Raw genomic sequence first — 26,262 nt, forward strand, 5'->3', positions numbered from 1 at the left:
TATACTTCACTACTACGAACATACTTATAAATAAAATTAAAAGAAAATGTCTCTGACATATTTATGAGAAACTATATCAAAATTGTTTGATATTTTACTCGATTTTCAGTCTTTTTCTCTTAAATATACAATTTGTACTGCAAATCGAGAGAGAAAGAGAGAGAGAGAGAGAGAAATTATTCCGCACTTCGGGATAAGCGAGTAAATAAAAATATATAAATATTAAAATAGTATACACGATTTCAAGCACTTGGAAATCACGTTCGAATTACCTAATCTATTCAAATTAGATTCTCCAACGATATATTGTTCTGATAACATAATTTGCAAAATCTTTCAGCTGGTATTTAAACTTGTTTTTTTGACATCTGTTTGACAAGAACGCAAATTATATATTACTAAATATAATTATTAAATATAAATTTTAAATTTTTTATGTAATTATTTTATGTATTAAATTATATTATGTATAGAAATGGGGAGGAAATAAAACGGACTGTTTTTGATTTTTTACAATATTATACCCATCTTCGAATTTTACGAATTGGTCGAATGTAATTCGACTGATCAAACAATTTGAATTATTTGAGCGAACAATTTGTTTCAATGTATTGTCTAAATTTCAAAGTGAATAAAGATTCATAGAAAAAAAAAAAAAGTACAAGTGATATAGGTAGTGTTGTGATGCTTGCTTTCTCCTTAATATTAGACAATCACTGAAGAAGATCTGAATCACAGATCGAAACGTCTGATCAATATTTAGAAGAATAAAGTAATATTTACTAAAAAATACACAAACACCCAGTATAATTGCTCGTATAGCCTTATATATTTAAAAAAATTAATTTTTGAGAAAAATGGTTTGCAATTTCTCGTGCGCTTATGTGATACGTGGTTGTGCACGACCACGCCACGTATTGCCATCATTGCTGTCCGATCGTGTTGGATGTAACGCGGCAAACAAGTATACGCTTTAGCGATAATGTGCAATTTGAGTTCCCCCGGCGACGGGGGGGCCTGTTATCGTGATGTTTACGCGTTTGAATCAAAATTCGGTCGCACGCAGAGACGAGAGGAGCAACAAGGAGAGCGACATCGTGAGTGTATCACGCGCTTGTCAGCTTGTACTTTGTGCTCGAACTCAGATAACCTCTTCCGAGAGACCCCTTCTTCGCCTTTGCATCGCGAAAGCGGAGAAAGCGCTTATATAAAACTCCGAACTCGAAGACTCGGCTTTATTCTATATTCGCGCGTGGACAAACCTTGATAATTCGTACTGTACTGCGGCAGAAGAGTTTGCGCGTTGTCACCAACATCATTAGCAGGCAACTACGTAGCCGACGGAAACTTATTCCGTGCATAATCTAAACGGTGATTTGTTAGTTCAAGAAATCCTCTTCCGATCGCGGGTGAATTTGATTCTTGAGATTGACCTGTCAGCACACAGAGGAATGCAAAAAGACTGTCGAGATTGTATGGGTATTCGATACCGCATTAATTCCCTGGATCAGACCTGGAAGTGGTTGCATCAGACCATCGCCCTGCACGATTACCTGATTTCCGTAACCGCTAACGAGACCAACGCTCCGAACTATTTCTGTCATTAGGAGTCAACCTCTGGTCGATCATCAAGAGGAATCAACTCCGAGGCTGATCTCGTCACGAGGTATTGATAGAAGAAAACCTCGTGTCTTGTGTTCACAAAGACTGATATAAAAAAAACAAAGTTGACATTACGGTAACCTCAGGTAATCGGCGGCGAATAAATTGCTTCTCAACTGAGGAATACCGCTTTTCTATGATCCACGCAATGTCTCTGTCTGCCAAACTGAGCGCTACCATCAGGCGCTGCACATCTCTGGACAGTGTTTGGTTGACCGCAAACAGATATGCGTCAAGTTACACCGCCAATGACATCGAGAAGTCGGTGTTCATATCGCAGTCCACGAATATATTTGTTAATCTGGCTCTGGAGCACTGGCTGTATCGCAACTTTGACTTCTCCAAGCACCACGTGTTGCTTCTCTGGAAAAATGATCCCTGTGTAGTATTCGGTCGTCATCAGAACCCGTGGCTAGAGTGTAACATTCAGACAGCTGAGAAGAGAGGCATTGCCTTGGCGCGCCGAAACAGTGGTGGCGGTACTGTCTATCATGATAAAGGTAATCTTAATCTGACGTTTTTCACTCCAAAAGAGAGATACAACCGGAAATACAATCTAAACATCATCACAAACGCCTTGTTTCGACAATGGGGGTTGGAGAGTACGATCAACGAACGTGAAGACATTGTAGTCAATGGAGACTGCAAAGTAATATATAGTATATATTTATATACAATTCATTTATATATCAATTTATAAAATGTATCTTTAGGCAATTTCTCTGTTCACATGTAAACTATAAACAATTTATCAGAGTGTTATCATTTATTCTGACGAGGTCAAATAGTATCCTTGTACTGAAATCATAGCTTTTAGATGATTATATAAAAAAATAACATTGTCTTTAGTTGTTTAACTGTTATGATTTAGATATCCGGAACAGCTGCAAAATTGGGGCGACCAAATGCGTATCATCATTGTACACTTTTGGTTAACGTAAACAAAATCAATCTGAGTTTAGCTCTTGAAAGAAAAGAGGTAAGATCTTTTTCGATATAGCGTGTGTATTAGTCTTTCTTTCATTAAATATTGCGAGTGAGTTATAACATTTTCACAACGCGATAATGATTTGCAACTGTCAAAATATTTAATTTATGTTATTATTGAAATTTATTGCATACTAACTTACGTGTAAATACAAAGAAAGAGAAATAACGATTTGCACGCACATTTCAGAATGACATCATTACGAATGCGACAGCGTCTGTACGTTCTCCAATAAAAAACTTGTATGACGTAAACAGAGATATCCAAGTGGATAAACTTTTATCAGCTATTGGCTGGGAATATCTGCGAACGAAAGCTCTCGTTCTTGAAGACGGAAATTACGGCCTGGTTGAACAACAAAAAGGATTTAAATTTATTAATCCAACTGAAGATTGGTTCCCTGGTACATTTAAAAACCTGTCTTTTATTTCACAAATATAAAATATTTTATACGTAATCTCATAGAATTTTACATATATATATTTAAATTTTATACAAAATTTATATATACATATATATAATATTGTAATTATTTTTATGTATATAGATAGAACTGTCTCTTTCCTTCTTTAGAATATTTGCGCAAATTACAGGAATTGACGAGTTCTCCAACGAATTTCGTTCTTGGGATTGGAATTTCGGCAAGACGCCGAAGTTCACCGTTTCTCGTACAGTCGATGTCTCTACTCATGACGGTAAGACGCATCGTTTGAACTTGAGTTTGGAAGTGCAGAACGGCATCGTGGAGGAAATCAAAATGAGTCTACCTGTCGGATTAACTAACTTTGGCCAGGATGCATGTGTGATCAGTAATCTTCGTGGTACGAAATACAATCACGAAGTAATGGAAAATATAATTGCCACAATTGGTGGCAAAACTGTGATAAATACACAAACCGTAGATGAAAACAATGTGAGATGTGATGAAGCTACGCTACAATAACCAAACATGTCGTCAATATAGTCTGATAAATTTTGTTGACAACTTTACAAAGTTTGAAAGATGTTGATAAAATTATATATATATATATATATATATGTGTGTTTTTTTTCTGTTATATAAATATTAGATCAAAGACAATCTTCATGGTAAAAGTAATTCATTTTTATGTATATATTGCGAAATGCGTTTTGTATCGAATACTCGGTAATAAAAAATAACAGTTTGATCGAGAGTTTGGTGTCGACACAAAATGTATTCTGCAACAATATATAAATTATATTAAAAAACTTGTAATATGCATAAAATGATGACGCCATTAAAAATCTAAGCAAAATTATATCACGTACATAATATCATGTGTTCAAACATAAAAGTGTATATAAATAAAATATTAGTATATATATAAATAAAACTATTCTTTACTCAAACTTCATTTATTAAACTCAAACAAATAATTTAAACGTAATTGTAAATTTTTGACAAAAAAATTAAATTTACTCACGGACTCGTGCTTCGTAAGTATGTATGTATGTAAAAAGCATTCTTTCAAGAATAATAAATGCGAAAAGATGTCATAATATTTTAAACATATTTTTTATTGTTTGTAATATGATTATCGTATATATTTTAATTCATGGCAGATGTTTGACGATAAAGTCCTGGTCGCAGCATAACTTCACGATACGGTGGAGGTGGAGTGTCGGGACAAGAAATTCTTTCATCGCAAACGGACTCTTCAAATTGGTATGAATCTTCCAATAACGAAATTCTCTGAGTATCATTTGTTTGTCGGTTGCGATATCCGCGGCAACAAGTTATCTTTCTTGTAAGCCAAATGTAACACGCCAACATGCCGCACGCACTACCGGTTAAAAATCCAATCGCAAAGAACCAATACGCCGACATGGCATTAAATACTTTCGTGAAACTCGTACTGACCGGCGCATTGATACATGCGGTTGTATTTTGTGCCCTTGTGGATAAAATAGTTTTTTTTGTTGTTAGCATAGTTTTCTTGTTCGAGTCTTGTTTTTTCTTGAAAAAAGTTACAAAAGGCTGGTACTTTTCGGACTTTATCTGTGGATTGTAGGCAATTATTTTTTCAAACTTTTTCGGTTCCGAATCTCTTTTGCATATTGCTTGATACTGTATCTTTCTATAATTGAGATACAACTCTAATTTGTGTGTGAGACTGTCACACGGCCAGGGATTTCTAAAAAGCAAGATATATCTTTTATGTGAAAATATTATATAAAACTAGTAGTAATAAATATATGTGCCATTAAAAATTAAGTTTAATTTATGTGAATGTGTTTGGGAATATATGTGTATAATATTCTTATAATACGAACGAGTTTGTGAAAAAAAACTTTATACACGCTTTTTAAAAAATGCCTAAAAATTGTTTTAAAAAACTTACACATATATATATATAAAATACAAAAACACTTAAAACTTTGTCCGACTTACTTCTCTATTGATAATTGTCCTAAAAATTGCAATTTGTCGAAGATTGCAGTATCCAATTGTATCAACAAATTTTTCGAAAGATCAAGGTAACGAAGATGCGAGAGTCCGACAAACGTATCTACGGGCACATGACTAATTTGGCAAGAGTCTAAAAACAAATCCTAAGAAAAAAATGGTATTTCAGAGTTAATGAAGCGATCTTTCTCTGTCCATACGGTGTCTGATGTTAATTAATGTTTTCTATATATTACCGTCAGCCAGGAACGTTCCAACTTCGGTACGTGAGAATTAAAATTGTTTTTCGACAGTCGGAGAATTCGCAAACTAGTCGCTGATAAAAAAGTGTCCGACAAGAGGTAGTAAAGATGATTTTGCGATAAATCGAGAACCTTCAACTCAGATAATCCATCGAAAGCTTTCAGATCAACTTGGCTAATCGCATTCATGGAAAGGTTGAGGTATTTAAGATTCACTAATCCTGCTTCCTGAAATATGATTTCTTTATTATTGTCTACAACCACACACAATACTTGTCACAGATATCTGATGACAGTAGTGGATCATCGGATATAAAATACGTATAGGATTTTTATACGTATGTATATGTATAAATATTATATATACTCACTGCCAGTTCGTAACTGTTCAAATTCGATATCGAGTTATTCGACAAATCTAAAGCTTGTATTGTGTTCGGAGCACCGGTATGAACACTGTAAAGATGGCGCCCGGTGCAAGAAGCATATTGCAATCCGTACCAAATATCACACACGCACAAAGATGAACATTTGGAATGCGCAACGCCATTTAAAATTAAATCAAAAGTAAGAACAATGAACAAGGATGCGGCGATCTTGCGTGTCATGATAAAACCGCATGAATTATATACGTGAAAAAAAATAAATATTTGATAGATTTATAGAGCATTATATCGGTGCCTATGTAATGATTTCGCGTTTGATACACATCGTCTCGTCTTCACAATGCACGCTTCACAACTGCCGTGTGCCAGGACGTAATCTTATCTTACCGACATATACGTACAAACGCATATGACGAAGCAGTGTGTATATCGAGACGTATCATACAATTAGTCATTGCTTATGTATACATATATGTTAGATACTTATTATGTACGTTTCTTCTATAAATCTCATATTTATAGTAGTCGAGAGACTCTTGTCAAAACAGATCTGTTTTCCTCTCTGTTCAAATGATCCTGTTGTATATATAAATATTAGAAACATTATTTCTGTAAAACCTGCGAAGTTATATGAACAATTATTCAAACTTATATAAAAAGCAAAACAAATTATTAAACTTATATAAGAAATAATATGTATACGTAAAGTCTGATGTAAAAAAATCTTAATAGAAACTTTTTTTCACAAAACTTTTCTTATCGAAAGCGATGACCGCGATATGTAAATTCATATAATCTAATATTTACGAACAGCATTGTGCAAATAAACAATGCAGTGATTTTAATTATACACTTGAGAGATACGTACAAATCTTTTCAAAATGAAAAGCTTTCTAATAATTCTTGCGAAACTTTCCGTAAATAAAATTGACTGATTTTATGTAAATGTAAAGATTAGATTATTTAAATGTAAGGAGAATATTTATTTTTGTTTTCTCATTACGCATACTTTAATGACGTTAACATAAAAAGTAATTTATCTTTGAAATTCACGTTTTCTAAAAATGTACAGAAATATATAAACACGTGAGAACAATTGTATTTTAATTAACTCACTTAATTGTTATTTAACAAAATTCAAGAAGACGAGCAATAATGAAGATAATAAAGGTATCTTTCTCGATATCACAGATATATTTTTCAAAAAAGAGTTTCAAGATTATATAGATTGATATTATGAACAATGTGACTTCTAATAATATCGTTGACAAGTGGCAATGATACAGCGAACAACGGAAAAGTTTGTATATATTAATTACGAGGATTTGAAGACAAAGAGAGCGGCTTCTCTTCCAGTCGACTTTACCGATTAATCGAAACTATTATCCAGTTTTGACAAGAAAAAATAGCAAGCAAAAATGTGAATAGTAACATTATCGACGCGATGCATCGTTTTAAACAAGCGATTGTTACAGTTAGTCGGTAAGACGCTCGTTGGCGTTACTAACAGCTGTAGGAAAAGCCATCCTTTTTGTCCTTGTTCTCGCACCTATTCTGTGAATTTCTGTTGTTTCACTGTACGTAAAAACAGAATTGCATATACGCGTGGTCGGTAACTATCAGAAATCTAAAGCGTGGGGGTTTTGCGCGTCTCGTCAGCAAACTGTTTACCTCTAATTCATACGCTAACGCGTAATAACCAAATCTAATGATAAATTTGCGAAACTGTTTGTCAATGTCATCACTGGTTTTGCGTCGCGAAGCATCGAAGACGATCCAAGTTAGGAGGGTCCGAATTGATTGTCATTTAACTTACGTAGATAAATAAATCTTTGTTATGCATCGCGCGTCAACATCCGCGTTTCGGTCTTCTTATCAGGTCTTTCATTCTTAGATATAATTACAGAGACAGTTATTTTTGAACAGCGCGTAATATATAATTATATATTAATGACACATTTTTTAGCTACACGCGCGTATCGGGAAAAAGTCATAATTCAAGAAACATATCTTTGACAAATTAATCACTAATTGGATTATAAGTGGAAGCAATAATAACTCGCACGCTTCTCTCTGTTATATTCTCAAATACATGCTAACAGTATTTTTCTTTATTTCAGGCATTTTTAATGCAATTAGCTTCGAAATATTTTTATTATTGTAACGTAATGAGGTCAACGAATTGTCGTGGCATCAGAAACGACAATGAATCCAAATTATTATATTATTTAAAGTCGATCAACAGTAAGACAATACATCTAACGCGGAATTAACGCGCGAGCGAAATAAGAGATAATAAATTTCGAATGTAAAATTCGGCGAATAACGCGACGTTTATTGCGCCTTTCTTCCCGACCGGTTTTTCTCGCACTTGGAACCGGCGTGGTTACCGCCGAGAGCTTACTTACACAGAGCGAAGCGCGTACATTGCGCAATGTCCACGGAAATAAATCTAGGATAGGCTGCTGAGAACGCGGCGGCGCGTGGACCGTTGCCTTCTATTTCCCCGGTCCTCCTCCGCCGATCTCTCCCCCTTCTCTTCGCCCCCTCCTCCCCTCTAGCTATCATCCGGCCATTTCATCGTTTGTCCTCCGCCATAAGTACCTATCGGAACGCAGCCAGCGTTGGTGTTTTTTTTTTTTCTTTTACCTTCGCGAGTATCTATCAGGCAGCAATCGATTAACCGATGCGAGACAAAGCGTCTTGCGTTAAACCCATTCGGCAATTAACGAACCCCGCGCGTCCTCGAGGCGACTCCGCTGCTGCGCGCTTCGACAGACGCGCGAGCATGGAGTCGTCCCCTTTCATCAAGGCAACGTATCTCGCACTCCGTCCGTTTGTCAATTGAGGAAAAACGCGTTACTACGCATCAGACGCATTCCCCGTGCCGGCGCGGCACCCGTCGTCGTCCGGCTCTCTCTCTCTCTCTCTCTTTCGTAGACCGTTCACTCTTTCGCGTTTCGTCACTGGCGCCTTTAGCTGCTGACGAAAGCAGCAGCTCGACGTTTTGCACGCCGCCATCGAAAAGAAGAATGCGCGTACAGTACTTCTCCCCGTTGCCGATGTAAGGCTGCGATATAAAGACATATTGAGAGAGAGAGAGAGAGAAATGCGCGCATTGCGTCTCGCATCGCGACGAACAATAAAACAATACACGATAATGCGTAAAATGCGGTTGTCGCGAGCTTTTATAAATGTTTGCCGCTGATGTAAACGACGCCTCTCGTTGTGCGAGAGAGAATCGCGCGAAGCGTCCCGCACGTGCAGACTTTCCACTTGTCGCGTGTCGTCACGAAGCGCTCAGCTGACGGCAAAATGGCCGCCGACCGACACTGACAGCTGAAGCCGAGAGAGAGAGAATGGCCCGCGATCCGCGCGATACAGAGCGCAGCTCGCGGGCCGCGCGATGTCGACACTCGATGGGCGGAAACTCCGTTTATCGGAGGCGACGTCTCGGCGACCTGCAGCAATGTGTTTCACGAAAAATTTAGAAACTTGGCGCGGAGCGTCGACAGGGAACATCTTGCGAAACTCGCCGCTTCGCCGAAGCGACCGGCGTCGCTTCGTCACTGGTGGTTCTCTCAGCTGATGGCAAAAATCACCATCTGGACGCGTTTAAAGCGTCAACAGCTGATCGCCGGTCGCGACTACGTACGCGCCGAAAGGGCGACGTGCACTTATTAATTTTTGTCGCTTAAATTGTGTCAGAAACCGTTCGCGAGAAGCATCTGAATGTCGAATTGGCCAGCGCAAACGACACGTAAAACGCTCAGAGAAAAGCCGGGCAGAGCCGGGAACAGAGCCGGGAACGCCGACCGGAGTACGCACGCTCGCGCTAGTACCGGCGGGGAAGAACAGTGGTAGGGGCAAGAGAGGGCGGAAATGGAGTGGAGTGTCTCGTCGAGCAGGCGCTCTTTGCCTAGGCTCGTAGCCTGCGCTTTTTTTCCCGTTTCACTCGTTGCGGCCGGGCGGAGGACCAATCGGAGTAAGTAGGTCAGCGCGAACAACCAATCGGTACTCGAGGCCGGGTCACGTGGCTTTGTTGTTATCTATCAGCTGTTTTTCCCTGGCAAGCGGCCGGCCGGCGCAGTGAAAGCCGCCTTGGTAAGTCTGCGATCTCAGTTCTTCTCGGTCGCTCAGCTGTGCGTTATATGTCGGCTGCCGCGAGTCCCACTTCCGTGCGTATCGCTGCGAAACGACGACGTATCACAACTCCAGCTACGGATTTCCGTCTACTATTCGCGACGCGCATCAGTCCTGTATTATTATGCTGTCAGCTAATACCGTGCGCCGCACGTATCACCACGAATTATCAACAAGCAAGTGCCTCGACGATGCGGACGGCGTGACGAACGCGGGCGACGGTGCACGCCGCTTTGTTGATACGTTGATTTCTGTGTTCAGGCCGCGGAAGCCGCCGCGTCCCATCAGCGTCTAAGAAAGACATCCCGCGGACGACAATCCTCCCCCTCGGTGAAATCGAATCGCCACCGCAGGTGGCAGGGTATATTGTACGATCGGTGCGTGTTACAAAGCCGGTCGGTACGATGACCTAAGACAAAAGAAGAGAGAGAGAGAGAGAGAGAGAGAGAGTGAGTGAGTGAGAGTGAGAGAGAGAGAGAGAGAGAGAGCGAGAGAAAAAAGGAGCAATACAAAAGCGAATCTTCATGGAAGCAATCACGATCAGATGAAGAAGCTCAATTTAAACGAGAAGTAAAAATAAAGGGACGCGCGCGATTGTCGTCCGTCTCTCGTCGTGAGTACAATACAAATGTGTGCGTTTAATTGCGCTGTAAACTTCGAACTTTGTGCACGTGCTTCTCGCCTCGAGAAGTGTGACTGAGAGGAATTGGTGACTGTGTTCCCTCGGTGCATTCGTGAAACACGCGTCATCACGGAGACGACATCGCAACGACCGCTTGGTTTATTTTTTTTCTTTTCGAACACTGATCAGAACAAAGTGTCGCGCGAGTGGACGAAACAGACGTGAAGGCTAAAACCGGAGTGTGTTGTGTGTTGCGATTCCGCCTCGCGGTGTCTTTCATTACCGAGAAGTGCGGTCGCGGGAATTTCCACGCGACGACGGGAGTAACGACGACTCCTCGGTTAGGTAGCGAAAAAATAGTTAGTACGGCGCGATTTTGTGTGATATCTCTGAGAGTGTGAGGCGCGCGCGGGAACGAGAGTGGCGATTTAACAAGATCTCTACGTTTGTGAAACACACAGAGAGCGAACACACACACACCGGTCGAAAACGATCGCGTTTTTTCCACAGAAATTGCGAATAATGTCGACGGGCAAGCGGCTGGCGAAGCGTAGCATAATCGGCACCAGAGTGTGCGCTCCCGGCGAAGACGGGAAGTATTACGGCGGTGCCATTTACGCCGTGAAGACGCCGCAGACCGCGTCGTCGGGCCAGACCGTCACACCGAAGACACTGTACTCCGTGCGCTTCGACGTCGCGCCGGGCGGATGCCCGCCAAGCCCCAGCACCGAGTACTCGGACCGTGACCTTATCGGTCCCGGCTTCGGATCCGTCACCAGCGCGCGATTGGTACCCGGTCAGAAGGTGTATCTCACGTACAACGGCCGAGAGATCCACGCGGAGGTTACGGAGCACCGCCAGCACCTCGACGAAGTGGACGTGGTCATTGCCCCGAACGGGCAGGAGGTGAGTCCGCCGACGAGCAGCCGCATTTTGTGCGAATGTGTGTGCGTGCGTGTGTTGTCCGTACGCGCGTGTGTGTGCACGTGCGTTACGAACTGATCTCTTGAGATCGCCGTGCGGTCGCACACATGCGACGGGTACGGGGCAAAATTTATCGTTGCGCTGAAATTACGTACGCTCCTTCTTTGTTGCGGGGGAAAAAATGTTGTGACTGCGAAGATAATCGCTTCCGAAGATAATTCACGTTCTGTTTGAAGATATCTAACGCTTAGTTTTAGATTAACACAATTGTTTGTTTAAATGTAAATTTTACACGGAAACGTGTAAAAACAAGTTTCATTGAACGTATCAAAAGAACAGCTTGTAAAATTTTCACAAGCGTACAGTTTACTCGACATAAAGAGCACACACGTTTCTGACATTTTTTCGAGTTCCGTATATGGTTTTCTTTTTAAAACAACCGAAAACGCGCTCTTCCTCAGATATCGATAAGCCTTGAGAGTTGAAAATGTACTCTCTCGCGCTTGTGTGTATTGAGACAGAAAATCCATTTGAAAGTAAAAGTTCGTAATGTTATGCCGGCGTCTCATGCACCGGAGAGCCGGTACGCGCGCGTAGATAAAAACTTTTCCGTCACGGAGAGATTAGAGTATTAGTGAAATATTCAAACGGGTCAACGATCAGGTTAAAGAAGATTAACTCGAAGGCGTGATATCGTGCGGGCGTACGAAATATGGCGTTTCCCGGGGACGCTCGCGTCTCATCTGTGATCTTACACCGAAAGAGAGAGAGAGAGAGATACGTAGGTAGTGAGACAAAAGTGAGCCGAGTGCGCTTGCGTGCACGCTAGTTAGCCGGTTCGCGCGACGATTGCGCGAGCATTCGGCGGCTTCTCCGTATAAACCGGAGAGCAACAACACTCGTTTATTGATAACCTTTTCGCGCGTCAAGTCACAGAATCGAAACGTGATCTAATTCTAACGCGGAATTCTCTAATTCGACGATAATTCATCGCGCTGTTTACAGCGACATGTATATATGCTACAGTTGAAAATAAAATCCATCAACGCAGACCTCGTTGCGTTTTGCTGTTGGACGACAAAATTGAGAGATAGGTACGCGAACTCTGTTGAAACGAAAGAGTTGTATTCGCCGGCGGCTGCTCGATGCGCGCGCACTTGTGTGTCGTTAATCAGAAAATTTAATTTTCGTGACCTCGTTCCTAAAGTGGACGATCGAGTGGCTGGCCTATTTACGCGGTGCGCATGAGCGCGATGTGTTCTCTCTCTCTTTCTCTCTCTCTTTCTCTCCTCGTTGACGGGATAGATGATAGTAAGAGGAAAGAAAGCTCCACTCTTCGCGCACACGTTGCATCCCATGTCGAGCGTGTTTCTGAAAGAAAGACGCAAGTGTGGTTGGAAAAAATCGATTTTATTGCAAATCAGAACAGAATCTTTTTATCTTCTACAGTTGTCACAAATGATGAGAGATGATGAGACAAGATATGATAGCGGAGCAGCGAACTTCTCGTTCCAACTCCCAAATGCTTCGCTATCCGCTCTAATATTATACAATAATAGAATAATATTGCGGTTTAAATTATAAAAAAATAAAAAATTCTAGGAGTTAAGGTTTATGAAATTTCGATGTTGGAAAGAAAGAGAGAGAGAGAGAGAGAGAGAGAGAGGAGAGAAAACAAATAACCGTGCTGAAAAAATTAACTTATGAATTTACTGAAGTAGTACCGTAACAATGAGTCCAACCGTGACAGTTGTTGAAAACGTAACATTAAACGCGCCTTATTATATTGTTAACGTCAATATCGCTGCGTTAACCGCAGTAAATTTACGAACCGAAGGAGATCGTCTCGTTACGGACCCTAGACGGTAAAATTGAAAGTCGATAAGCGGGCGGGTTAACGAGTAGGTTAACAGAGGGAAACGCTCTTCGTGTCGTTGACGTCACACGATCCGTATACGCGCGATCCGTCAATTTTATATCCCGGAGCCGGGTTCGAATTACGTGTCATCTCGTCGCACGCATTTTTGCACTCTGAAATGCAATACAAGTATCGTTCATGCGTTTTGTGCGCGCGCGCGAAATAAACCACACGATATAAACACCACGCCGCAAAATAAAAGTTTGAATACGCGAAATACAATGGGGAGAAAAAATATAAACTGAAAGAAAAGTTGCAAAAATCGCAATGTGATTTTACATTCAATAACCACGTAGCTGCAATGACAATTACTATGAAAATTGATGATTCTCCTGGTGCGTAAGCGGAATTATTTTATTAATTAATTATAGTTCCTTCCAGTAACCTTTTCTCTCCCCAGAAACATACACGACGCACACACACACACACGATTTTCTTTCAGTGTAACATCCGAAGTTGTGTGCTCACGTCAGAATTCTCTGACACGGAGAATTTTATCCTTCAGGTAATTTTATCCTTCACATACACTATTACGCTCGGTGAAGCGTGCCAGAGGGAATACGCGTAGTCGCGATACCGCTACGTGGGCGCGGTAAGGTTCGTAATGAGAGGCACTGGCCGGCTCGGCACGCACGTAAAGCCGGGTATGCGGCGAGCGCGGGCTTTATGCCGAAGCGGATACGGTACTACTCGTTGGTGCACTGGCTACCGTGGGGTGACCCCACGTGGAACGCATTAACGCAATATCTCTCTCTTTACCTCCGTTAGACAGCTCAGGCGTGACCGCGCCGTGTTGGCTCCATTTCGCAGAAACTGACCGCCCCGTGGAAAAACGAACCAGATCTGCGCGTCCGGCGCGCGTATCCGGTTTTTCGTGACTTTTGTGTTTGTATCCCGGTGTTTTTTTCTTCTTTTTTTCTTTTTTTTTTCCGCTCTCGTCTCACGCGCCGCCGTCGCATCGCCGGGAATCGCGCGCGGCCCCATTGCAAACAGCGGCGGCATCACGTCTATGATTTATACGATCAACATCGCACGACAGATGTACGCGATATATATCTCGTATACGCAAGCACGTAGGTATTAAGTGAAGTTCTCTTATTATAACTGCATCCGGTTGTGATTTTTGCAACGAGCAAGTAAAGTTAGCGGTTTCACATACGAAACCCTATTTGCTTCTTTCGCTGATGTATTTTTGTTCGCACACGCGTGGCGCGAGCGATCATAATTAATCTCTCGTGGTTCTAGAAATCGTGCGAGTCTCGGAGGGGAGCAGGAGGAAGAGTCTCTGTTGACGCTTCTGTGTGTATATACATGTGTCCCCCTACGCTATGGGATTCTGCGTACGCGGCATCGCTCGCGCGATTAATAGCTCGATAGAATTCCAATTCGCAGTAATAATCACTCAAACGATATCGCATTTATATTTACGCGTGTATGTAGATTAGCATGTGCGTATATATGTGTGTGTGTGTGTGTGTGTGTGTGTGTGTGTATGGAGCAGTCTTTTAACAACGCCGAAGGTTGCTAAACCGTGAATCGGCAAATAGCGGAGGATGTTTGCTCGCTGGTGTAAATAGACGTAGGTGGTAATTTTCCAAGCTTCCGTACATCCCGCGTAATGGTGTGTCCCCTTCTTGCGTTTTTTCCGTAACAACGTTACGCAAAGATACCGTGACGCTTTTGCGCGCTTACGTGCCGCGGTAAAAACATGTTAATACGTCAGTTAACCCTTAATCACGCTACGTAAATCACAGCGTTCGGACCGCGCTTTCGAGTTAATCGTAACGCTCGATTGTATGACAATCGAGCAAATTACGTCACTTTTCTAGTAACTTTTGCTACGTCGCGTTTTGTAGGAGGACAATTTATTGATTCACGCGAAAAATGCGTAATTGCAGCTTAATGACGTCAAGGCGGCTCGCTCGAAAGTTACAATGTGTGACGTCAGTGACTCAGAACGGACGCGTAAAACGCTCTGCGATGCGAATTGTGAGCGAAAATGAGAAACATATATTCGAAATAATGAAAATACAAAATATCCGATGACAATTTGTTGATCTTTCGTCGCATATACATAACACGTGTGTCGTGTATAAAACACATAGACGACACGCGGAGTTATGAATTACGAAATATATTAATATTGAATGCTCGGGACGAGAAGGCGTTGGCAGCGTCTTAAGAATGAACACGGCGTTTGTGCCAAAAGATCTCAATGGACTGTCACTTCGATCAGTCGTCACGTTTCTACGAGACAGGTGCGGGAACTCTCACCGTGCATACCTTACGTACATAACGCGTCGCCACATTAATCAAAACGTTCACTCGCGCGGATTATCAGAATCTAATAACGACATCGGGGAGAGAGGCGTGATTACAAGATTAAACTTCAGAAAATTACAGTCTACAGCCAGATTAAGTTACTATCAATTTCTCAAAGATTGTTTTACGGCTCGCTCGAACGGTGTTCCGTGTGACTTTATTAGCGCGCGCTGACAAGAGCAAGACTCTGACACGATTGCCGAAGATATTCTCGTCCGAATGTGTGTTTGGCTCGTTCGCGAACTTCCGCATGAGCGAAAGAAAGCGTTCCGCTATTTTATTCGGCGCAGTGGCACACATGAGAAAGAGAGAGAAAGAGAGAGAGAGAGAGATTGAGCACCGCTGGGTATACCGAGCGTGCATTTCACGCGGCGACGAATAGACGATGGCGGAACGCGTTGGGAGTGCGTTTCGCGGAAAGTCGAAAGTGCTTTTATCGGCCAACCGGCCGGCCGGCCGGCCGGCATTATCTACGGCCGTGTGCGTGGCCGCGCGGAAATATAATATATCCCGAACCTCGCGCGCGGCCACGTATTCGAAATAATGGCCGCGTTTAACGGTGTCACTGATCACCGGCCACGGTGCGCGCGCGATGCGCAACGACGAACGAATACGTGAGCCGATTGAGTAAGAGATCTCCCGCACACTCATCCCGTACACATCTCTCGTATATACGTAGGATCCAAAGATAGACCGCCCGGCACCGTGCGTTGCCGCGTCGCAACACCAAACCCGACTGGCCCCAATTATAATAACACACGCGCGCGCGTGTACAGCAATCCGAGACGTAAACAATATCCGCTCGATCATACGCGTGAATCTCTTGTCTACAAAAGTATCAGACCGCGGAATACTCTTGGTGTTATAACGCAAGGTCGGAAAAATTATTGAACGTTGTACTGAGATCTTCTAAGCAAAATAAAAAAAATCACAAAAATCTTTTTGCTTTTTTTATTGCACTTATAAGAGAATAAAAAGTTTGTATAAAAAAAGAATCGGAACGAAAGATCCAGACTTCGCACAAGAAATGTTTGATGATGAAACTTCGTATTCGCTTTCGGTGACACACACACACACACACACAGGGCGCGTGATGCGGATGTTTCTTCATAAAACCGCGCAATCGGGTCGCTTTATCTGCGCCGGACTAACACGCTTCCGGCAAATATGCCCCGTCTTATCTTCTCCGCCGGTGCGACCGCGCGGTTTTAATATCTCTTTGTTTTTCGCCGTGATCTCGTCGCTGGGGCTCGTTCGATTGGTGGAACGCGCGCGCATTTGGTGGCCGAGATGCCTCGTCTATCCAACAGCTGCCGACAGCAAGATCCAAGATGATATCCAACGTGTATATACATATATATATATATATATATATAATTCATCGTCCTAGTTGCTCTCTCACTGCGACGGCAGGTGGCCAATCTTTCTCGTCTTGTCAAGGTTATCGCGAAGTTGGAAGCTTGAAAATCCATCGCGAGACCGGGCTTTGCGCACGACTCACGGAAGTTTTCACGGAATATATATGTATACATATGTGTGCCGCGACGGACAAATATCCGGTTTAGAGATCGCGATCGCGTGCTATTATTCGTTTTTGGTTTTCGCGATTCAAGAAATATATACGCATTGTGTCGGTCGGGAAGAGAAAGTTTTGCATTCGCGCCGGTTATACGAATATCTTGAATAAATCATCGGGTGCTCCTCCTCTCGGACTATATCGCGACTCGGAGCTCGCTGTTGTATGCGCATATACGACATGTTCATAAAACATGCGCTAGTGTCGTGGTGACGTTCCACGGGGTATTCATGGATATACACGGTGTGTATATTGAGTGGATGGAAGGGTATGATGAACAGAAAAAATTGCGCGCATCCCGCAGATTATTCACACGCCTCGGTGTGAAAAACGTCACAGAGACTGGCGCGCGTGCGCGGCATGGGAGAAGAAAATTCTCAAAATGAAAACGTTTAATTGAAACAAATGCGACAAGATATCGTGGAACGTCACCACGACTCTCCCGTATCGTTAATGGCGTTCACGATGATTCGAGATATTTTCTCCTTCCTCCCCTCCCCCTCTAAGTGTATTACGTTGAATTACATCACACGCGCTCGCATCACTTAGTCGGTAAATAGGTTACGCAAGATGGATCACGGATATCTACTCAACACGCTATTAACTAGGCCGGCATCGCCGGTATGTGTACGCGCGTTGTTCGCGAGTAAACGGCGAGGCCGTAAGCGCGCGTGATAAACTGCAGCGCGCGGAGAAGTCGTTCCCTCTCCCTAGAGAAGTGCACCGCGGCGACCGCCCACGTTTCAATATAACTAGACATCGTGTAATATACGTCTCAACGTCCTCCGGATCGGCGCTTTTTTCCCGGCTTTTCAGATACATATCCGTCTTAAAAGTTTCTGAGTTTTCAAAATATTCCAGTCGCCAGTCTAAATAAGTTTGCGCGTGCCACACACACTAGTACGCATATTTCGAAATTTGTATTGGGTCGCTATAATTGATATCGACGAGTTCTCGCCACAAGTAATATTTTTTCACGTGCCATTTACGAGCGTGCTACAGATTTATATTGTACAAATATCAGCCGCTTGACTGTGGGGAATTCCCATCAGGCAACTGTGAGGAATTCCCATTGATAGTTCACGTCTCATTGTGTGCTGACAATTATTGTACAGGCCAGCCGAATGGACCGGTCACTCTCATTTCAAAACATGAGGATTCGCATTACCGGAATAGTTTTTGGACAGTAAAACTTGTATATCGAAACCGCACAACACCACTGTGCGTGTGGACAAGTCTAACGTTTCCAGTATAATGTTACAAAAAAAAGAAACTATTATTACGGTTTTAGGAGTCACACTTTTGAAGAAGGATTAGAGGGATAATGGAAATTTATACATATACATGTAGACATATTTAGGTCTCTTCTTAGTGCGAGTTAAAATTTACACTTTCAGCTCCGTGTTACTCGCGCTAAAACAGCGCGCGCGCGCGCACACATGCGCAAGACTTTCTTTTTATTAATATAATTAGACCCGCGCGCGTGTGTGTATACACGTTACCGCGAACCGAGTAAGCTGAGAAGTCGGTGAACCCCGATTTAAGCCTCACGGATTTTCTGCTGCGTTCGATTTCTAAATCTTTCTCTCTTAATTTCTTTCATCGTCACGATGCGAGTCGAAGCGTTTCTTGCAACATCGTGAGAAAGTTGGCGATTATTTCGCGACGTGCAAAAGTCTTCTGCGATCATCGAGCTATCCGTGTCGGCTTTTAAAGATTTTTTTCCTTCTTTCTTTTGGCGAAAGGTCATGTAATCAGGGACAGACTGTTATTTACAAGAGTGGATATAAATTCTGTTTTTATTTTTGTTTTTTAATTTAAAAACAGTAAAGAACTTTCTTATGTGCGCAATTATTCGGGAATTAATTCGGGTTAACAATCATTTGGGAGAAAACTCAAGAAATATATTTCAAGAGAAGTTGAACGGCCGCGGAACAGATCTTAAACACCGTTCGGACGTCGTAAAAAGGAGTCCCGGTGCAGCCGACATAAGTTTATGACGTAATTATAGCGGAAGTTCATCCATTCAGGCTCGAACAACGAGCGTCACCGATATTCCCGGAGCGCGAGCCGCTTCAAACGAGCCGCCGCGCCGCGCCGGCCGCGATACCGATTTCGTTGTGCACACAGCGCGTATCAAAACCAGTTTATCCGCGAAGAAGCGATTTTTTTTCGCGAAAGTCGCGCGCGACACAACGCCGTCAAAGCCGCGAGGCGGTTATATAGTTCACCTTTCTCTCTGGACGTCGGGAGTTTGGAAACAACATGGCGCGTTCTCCCCATGATCGCGCCCGGTAAACTCGATCGTAGGGTCCCGGACAATGCAACACCGCCTTCTTCGATTGCCCCTCTTTCTCCCTCCCCCTCACCTTTTCTCCACCCTTCTCGGTCGCGATTTGCAGCACACTCATTACCGATAAACCCGCACACCGCGACGCCGTCATTGGCGTCCGTGTCGCAATCATTAGCGTGTCCGGACACAATCACCTTGAATATTAGAACGGCTTTGTGACGCGGTGCGCACAAACGATGCATATGCAGCACGCGCGGAGCTCCGCAAGGTTCACCTCGCGAAACGCACTTGAAACGTTGCTGCAGGGCACAGAGAGAGTGCTTAGTCCGGACGAAAACTATACGATGTCTCTTTCTCACGTGCAATAAAGTTTGCACATCGCCGAACGAGTCGGGGGAATTGCGAAATGGAAAACGCGTGGCGTGTCGACATTTACACGCGGCTTACCTCCGCCCGGCATTGTCGTCGTCGTCGTCGTCGTTGTCGTTGTGTTGTTCTGGAATTCCATCAGACAAAATAATCACTGCTGACTCGCCCACATTCGTGCGAGAACATAAACGCGCGCGCGCGCTCGTTCATATATCGATGAAATGCGTTACGACTCCGTTCGATCACGAACGAAAATTCAATTCGTTGACCAACGCGCGGCGACGAAATTGACAAAACTCTTTTATTTAGAGTTCGTGTAATCGGAATGCGTCTCTTGTCGTTCCGAAAATAATTCGCCTTGAAATTTACGCGACTTTATGTAGCCAACTCGATCGTCGAGAAAACAAACGCGCGATTCTCTTCTTCCGTCTTCTTCGGATTCGAGCGGCTTCGAAAACGCATAATGACGAGACGTGATAAAATAACATACGATCACATAAAATGTCGCGCGGCTGTGTGAAGGTTGCGACATGACTTACAGATATAATCGAAACGGGAAATTAAAGGCGTATCCGAGACATTATTAGAATCGGTACTTGGATAATTGCGTTTTGAAACAAAGCGATTAGTTTTTCATAACATATATCCGTACAGATGTGTACATAAAGCTCTCCGACACTCGATTCAACACAGCACAACGTAATTTCAGTTTAATTGTTTCAATTAAAAATTATTGTAATTATTTTTAACCTTTCTGAGAGAGAAAGGTTAAAAATAATCATTATCATTTAATAACATTATGTTAATTATGTAATAAATCGTTTTTTTTTATAGACTGATAGTATCATTTAATGACGTATCGCCTTTGTAACGCCCTACTTGTCACATATTTTTTATTCAATCAGAATAATTTCTGTTTTCTGCAATCTTGTTACGCGTATATCGAGGAATTCGCGTAACCAGCAACAAGAGAGCGCGATGTACGTACTTCTCGACGTATTTTGCGAAAACGCACGTACAGCTATGCGTATTGTCGACAAAACTTTCTCTCAAGTTTAAATTTAATTTTTTTTTTAAATAAAAGTCAGCTGATGCGCTTTCGCGAAATACGTACGTTTGCACGCGCTCTCCGGACCGGCGATAATTCGCTCGTACGAAGTCTCAATGACGTAACGATACAGTATGCGTCGTAAATTATGATCGATAATGTAACCTTGTGCGTGCGGAGGTAACACATGGATGGCAAGGGGAGTGCCAAGAGGGGAACATGGCATGCATGCATGCGGCTTCCGCGGGACTCCTTGCCGAGAATATTTCTCTCTCTCTCTCTCTCTCTCTCTCTCTCTAATGTTCACTCTTCTTCTTCTTCTTCTCTCTCTCTCTCTCTCTCTCTCATACACGAGCGGTCATTATTATTCCTTACACTTAACCGGTAAGGAAATCATCTTGCTGCGAAGCGATACGACGCTTTAACCACGCGTGTTGTTTTTTTTTCTTCCTCTGACTGTCGTGCAACCAGCAAGAAACGGAAATCGAGATGCGCGCGGTGAAGCGATTACTGTAGAGTGAAAAATTGATCGTCGACTGAATTGGTTTTGCTGCACACAATAAGCCGCGTTTCAGCATGCAGAAACGGTACGTGGCAATTGTACAGATAGAAGAAAGCGGCCACGACTGTACGCGCGGAGTTCATCTCGCAAATTATACGATTGGTCGCTCAAGGGTAACATTTATCGATTTTCCAAGTACTACATTTTATTTCCAACAACGACAAGCACGCGCGCGCACACACACATACACACGACCGATTATATTTTTTGATTCGTTAGACCAGATATAATTTATCTTTGAATTCGTGCGCGAACGATTTTACTCGAAGAAAATTTCTCTTGAAAATTGTCTCCCGTGTGAAGAAAAGCATCCCGGACACATCGTTTCGAGATACATATACTCTCTCGGCGGGAAAATAACGTTAGACGGTGCCGCGCGTGTTCGTGTGTTTGGGGAAAGGAAGTAAATTACGCCGCGCATAGAAGGATGCGACGAAACGCGACGCGTACTCTTCGCTACGTCGAGAAGAGAAAAGCGAGGTCGGACCTTTCTCAGTAAAGTAGGTCGAGAAGGTAGTATCCGATTGTATACACGAATGCGCGTTCCAAACGGAGAGGGAAGAACGTTCGCGCGGGAGAGCTTACTGTCGTAAGCGAGATGATGTGCCGGTCGCCGGCTGCTACGCCGCGCCGCTCTCGTCTTCACTAAAGAAAAAAGCACGCGTGCCGCACACACAAGTAACGCAGTCTTGTAAAATAGAAATTTTGCGCTCCTGCTTTCGATCTAAAAAGTTTTCATTTCGCTTTAGATTTTGGCGCAGACAAAAGGAAGGGGGGTTTACAAGTTCTCGATGAAATTTTATTAAAAACTCGAATGATACTTTTTTTTTTTACTACTAAAACGAGCAGAAAAAAAAACGAACTACGGTTATAGTGACCACTTGTGTGTCGATGATTCAAAAGTGTACTCCGACACACACGAGGACTATAGACTAGACTTTTTCACTAGACAGTTCTTCAAATGTGCAAGAGAGGAGAATGCACTGACAATAATGGCGAGCTAGACAAAGCCAGACATAGCCCGCCGGCACAAAAACGGTCGGGTTCGAAGTTTTTTTTTTTTTTTTTTTCGTTTTTCATGAGGTGGCGAAGAACTCGCTGATACACGAGAGCGGTTTGTACGAACATACCTGCAAGTGGTCTCTTGTATTGTTCGCGTAAAAGTTACAAAAAAAAAAAATAGAGATGTGGATAAAATTCCCGCAAAATTCAATTCTTTCCCAAACTCCGTAACAAAAAGATTAATTGTTCTTCTGGTATGCAAAAATGAAACAACAAATGTTTGCGGTGTAACTATTTATATCGCGTTATGAATTTATGACCAGTTGGAAACAGTTACACAGACTCACCGCTGAGATTCACATGAGAAACGCGCGCGCACGTGTGTGTGTGTGGGGGGGAGGAGAGGGCAATTATGCTGCGCCAGGTGAAAACAACGTGACGCGCGAAAAAAAAAGAATAATTCGATTTTTTTATCGTCGTGATATTGTAAACTCGGATTATAATCGCGAGTCGCTTCTCGGCGCGATGTGGAACGCGAACTCCCCGGTCTTCCGCTTCATCGATTGAGCGATTTTACGCGGATGCGCCGCAGCGAAGAAATTGCAGGTCGCGCGGGAAAATAAAACGGAATCGGAGATTTGCGCAGTCGAGAATTGTGTTTGCGTGTCGTTTTATTGGACGGCGATCCATCGCGCCTATGCGATTTTCTGCCGAGTATCTCTCGAATGTGCGCCCGGAAGAATCCGCTAGTCGGGAAAAGGCGTGGTTTCGACCATTGCGCTGAAGCGTGAATATAACCCACTCTTATTGCCGCGATGTCTCTTCTTATATAGCTTCGATGACCGAGGAAAGAATGTGTGTCCGGCGATAAAAATCTCCGATTCTACTCAGATTTCGCGTGCGAATATGTAAACTTTCGACGAAACCGTTTGTGCGTTTTGATTGTGCGAACTCATGTAACGAACGAAGTGAAAACTGCCATTTTCATGGTGTTATGTCACGCACGCGAGTCGCGGCACATCGTGTGGGTCACACAAGATGTATGTAATCTTTTCAGTAATTTGTGTACAGAAAGCTCCATAAAAAAAAAAAAAAAAACGACGTAAGAAAGTAGGAAGTTCTTATAATTACGCGTCTATATTTGCATCATTTTCTCGTGATGTACTACATATCTGTTGTATTAATCTATCCACGGTGTATATTTACGATATTAATATCGCTTTTGCTTGGTTGCACTTCGTTAATTTTCGAATGCAAGTGCGCGTGTATATCACGCGTGGAATCAGAAGCGTCTATGCGAGAGAAAGAGAGAGAGAGAGTCAGTCACAAACGCACGTAAGTTTTCATCTTGATACACTTTGGTCACTCGTTAAGTCACAAAAATATTCGCCTCGGTCGTTACAGGTGTGTAACACCCTTTTAAACATTCTGTCCGATTTTATATCTGTTCATCGACAAAGCAAAACAACTCTGTCTCTCTTTCTCCGTCTCTTTTCCTCTCCCTCTTTCTCACCGGATGGGTGGTGCGAGTTAGCTCGCACGTTAAGCGGGTTCATTCATCGAGTTCCGCTCTAATATAGGATATGTTCTACACGTCCTGCTTTTCGACACGTTTTTTTCTCGTTTCGATAAAAATGTCCCCAAGTGTATCTCATTTCTCTTTGTTGGCAAAGCGACGTATTTATATCAAACAATTTTTTTTTTTTTTAATAACCAACACGAACGAATTAAATTAAACAGATGCAACGGGATTCTTTGATCGGAGTTCTAGCATCTTCTTTTTCATCTCCAAAGTGCGTGAACATTGTATCACTCTGTTATTCCTCTGAGATATATCACTTTCGTTTCTTTGCCTCGAACCTCTGACAAATTGAATCGTTGCAGGTTGTTCGTCCGATGAGATAGGTGGATTTGAAAAGAATTCTATTAAGAAGGACGCTGGGTAGAGAATGCCGAGAAGAGAGAGAGAGAGAGAGACAGAGAGAGAGAGAGAGAGAGAGAGAGAGAGAGAGAGAGAGAGAGACAGAATATTTACACAGAGAAGAAGGTGGGGACGAAAGGAAGAAAAACAAGGTCCGGCAACGGGGAAAGAAGGAACGAAAACAAACTTTCACTGCGTATGACGAGGAGCTACGGTGCGGTTTTATACGCGAGCACGTATATAAAGGAGAGACTTAACGATAATCGTGTCGCTGCTGCGGGCGGCGGTGAAGAAGAGAGCGCGGGTGCGCGCAAGGGAGAGAGAGAGGGATCGCGCGAACGGGATTTAAAAGGGGGCCAGAAGAGGGGCAAAAGGCGGCCAACGATACGCACTCTGTAACAGAAGAGGAGCGTGTGCCAGGCGTAGCAAGCGCGTGGTATTTTACGCAACGTCGGCTGTGATATAACGGCAAAGTATAGCTTCGTCCTCTCTCCTTCTCTCTTCCGTCCCCTCTCGGTCCCCTTGGTTCGCGCGAGAGAGCGTACTACACTACACACACACATACACACCCACACGTGTTGCAACATAGAGACACGCAAATGTACACGCGTCAAAACACGCATGAGAACGCGCCGAAAACAGCTCGCGAACGATTCAACATATATGTAACGAGGACATTCGCAAGTTCGCACGTGTATCAAACAGTAATAAATAATTACCCGATGCGCATCTTCTCTCGTCCTTGTCGAAAAACGATTAATCGATTCACCGCGTTTGACTTTACAGCTTGACATCCGATTGTATCAGATACATATATAGCGTCGCTATAAACAGAAAATGGCTGTCGTGGCGGCGCGAATAAAATGAGTCGTAGAGATCGTATATGTGTGTGTGAGTAGTTTTTAGTCAATTATCAATGTTTAGTTCATACGAAGGAAGATACGCAGATTGGAAACATATACGATGCGCACTTATGTACATACCTGAGAATCCGGTAACACACCGGAGAGAAACACGCACGTTTGTTGCCGCATATCCAAGCGTTAATTGTAACGCCGCACCTTGCTTTACCGCACACGCGCTGGACCGTATGTAATTTCGAAAATACATTCGAAGCGCTCTGTTTAATTCGACGAATTCTCTCAAAAGGTTTGTGAAAAGTTGAACTTGATCCTGCAACAGCCGCGCAACGATGCTCGGTGCGATCGTCTTTAAATTTACAAACGCATATCATCTGTTTGTTTTTTTTTTTTTTTCCAACAAAAGAAGTAGATTAATTGAAACGATTTTAGTTACAACGATCCAAACTGATAATTGATATTGGCATTGTGCATATAAAAATACACACAAGTGACATTATCGATCGATCGTGCGCAGTTTGCTTTAAGTAACGCCGGGACGTCTGTACATTCGAGGATCGAGCGACGCGCACAACGTTCGCTCGATATCGAGCCCTTGCCGGCTGCTTTGCATTTTGCGGCCGTTGCATGCCATTTCGCGTCGTCAATGAGCCGTTCTGTGGTGTGTGTTACGCCGAAGCTTCGAAGCACACGGCGATCTATCCAACGTGCGCGCGCGGCCACCGCCGGCTCTCCGTGTTTTATAGTGCACGCGCGCCGCCTTCGCTCCGCGAACTCATGGCAATGGGTGTGGGTCGCGTTTACCCGGTTTCGCTGGACCCGGCCGAACCCAATGACCTAAATGATATGGCGAAGCGGGTCGCAGCCTAGATTCCGCCGCAGGGGCCGACCTTTTGCCGCCACCGCCGCCGCCTCACGCGCGCCGACAATGAGCAAACGTAGCGTATCAGCGCCGGGCGCAGCCTAGATTTTCACTTTCGCGCGGGAGTTGACACT

General features: G+C 43.2%; 3 protein-coding genes across 4 annotated transcripts in view; 2 read left to right on the forward strand and 1 right to left on the reverse strand.

Annotated features, from left to right (window-relative positions):
- Window positions 1-1,606: 1,606 nt before the first annotated feature.
- On the forward strand, window positions 1,607-4,173 carry LOC109859217 (lipoyltransferase 1, mitochondrial). The gene is made up of 4 exons (XM_020437230.1): window positions 1,607-2,311; window positions 2,534-2,641; window positions 2,840-3,053; window positions 3,244-4,173. The coding sequence occupies exons 1-4, from the start codon at window positions 1,799-1,801 to the stop codon at window positions 3,591-3,593; spliced, it is 1,185 nt and encodes a 394-aa protein (XP_020292819.1). The 5' UTR covers window positions 1,607-1,798; the 3' UTR covers window positions 3,594-4,173.
- LOC109859216 (leucine-rich repeat-containing protein 52-like) lies at window positions 4,171-6,280 on the reverse strand. Its single transcript, XM_020437229.1, has 4 exons — window positions 5,692-6,280; window positions 5,315-5,548; window positions 5,064-5,224; window positions 4,171-4,806 (listed from the first exon to the last, which is right to left on the reverse strand). The coding sequence occupies exons 1-4, from the start codon at window positions 5,926-5,928 to the stop codon at window positions 4,221-4,223; spliced, it is 1,218 nt and encodes a 405-aa protein (XP_020292818.1). The 5' UTR covers window positions 5,929-6,280; the 3' UTR covers window positions 4,171-4,220.
- Window positions 6,281-9,839: 3,559 nt separating this feature from the next.
- Window positions 9,840-26,262, forward strand: part of LOC109859213 (zinc finger protein 395) — a 77,846-nt gene continuing 61,423 nt past the window's right edge. For both annotated transcript variants that reach the window (XM_020437223.1, XM_020437224.1), the window contains exon 1: window positions 9,840-11,377. In XM_020437223.1, the coding sequence (XP_020292812.1) occupies window positions 10,994-11,377 (384 nt within the window). In that variant the 5' untranslated portion in view covers window positions 9,840-10,993. The remainder of the gene's footprint in view (window positions 11,378-26,262) is intronic.

Source organism: Pseudomyrmex gracilis, unplaced genomic scaffold, assembly GCF_002006095.1.
Source record: "Pseudomyrmex gracilis isolate BER0280 unplaced genomic scaffold, ASM200609v1 scaffold_248, whole genome shotgun sequence".
Lineage (NCBI taxonomy): Eukaryota > Metazoa > Arthropoda > Insecta > Hymenoptera > Formicidae > Pseudomyrmex > Pseudomyrmex gracilis.

Bases quoted from the DNA above. Each gene is read 5' to 3' on its own strand.
- LOC109859217 (XM_020437230.1), top strand. From the start codon at position 1,799: ATGATCCACGCAATGTCTCTGTCTGCCAAACTGAGCGCTACCATCAGG. The intron at 2,312-2,533 runs GTAATATATAGT...GTTATGATTTAG, and splicing joins TAGTCAATGGAGACTGCAAA to ATATCCGGAACAGCTGCAAA. The intron at 2,642-2,839 runs GTAAGATCTTTT...CGCACATTTCAG, and splicing joins TAGCTCTTGAAAGAAAAGAG to AATGACATCATTACGAATGC.
- LOC109859216 (XM_020437229.1), bottom strand. From the start codon at position 5,928: ATGACACGCAAGATCGCCGCATCCTTGTTCATTGTTCTTACTTTTGAT. The intron at 5,225-5,314 runs GTAATATATAGA...TTTTTTTCTTAG, and splicing joins TGGAACGTTCCTGGCTGACG to GATTTGTTTTTAGACTCTTG. The intron at 4,807-5,063 runs GTAAGTCGGACA...CTTGCTTTTTAG, and splicing joins GGACAATTATCAATAGAGAA to AAATCCCTGGCCGTGTGACA.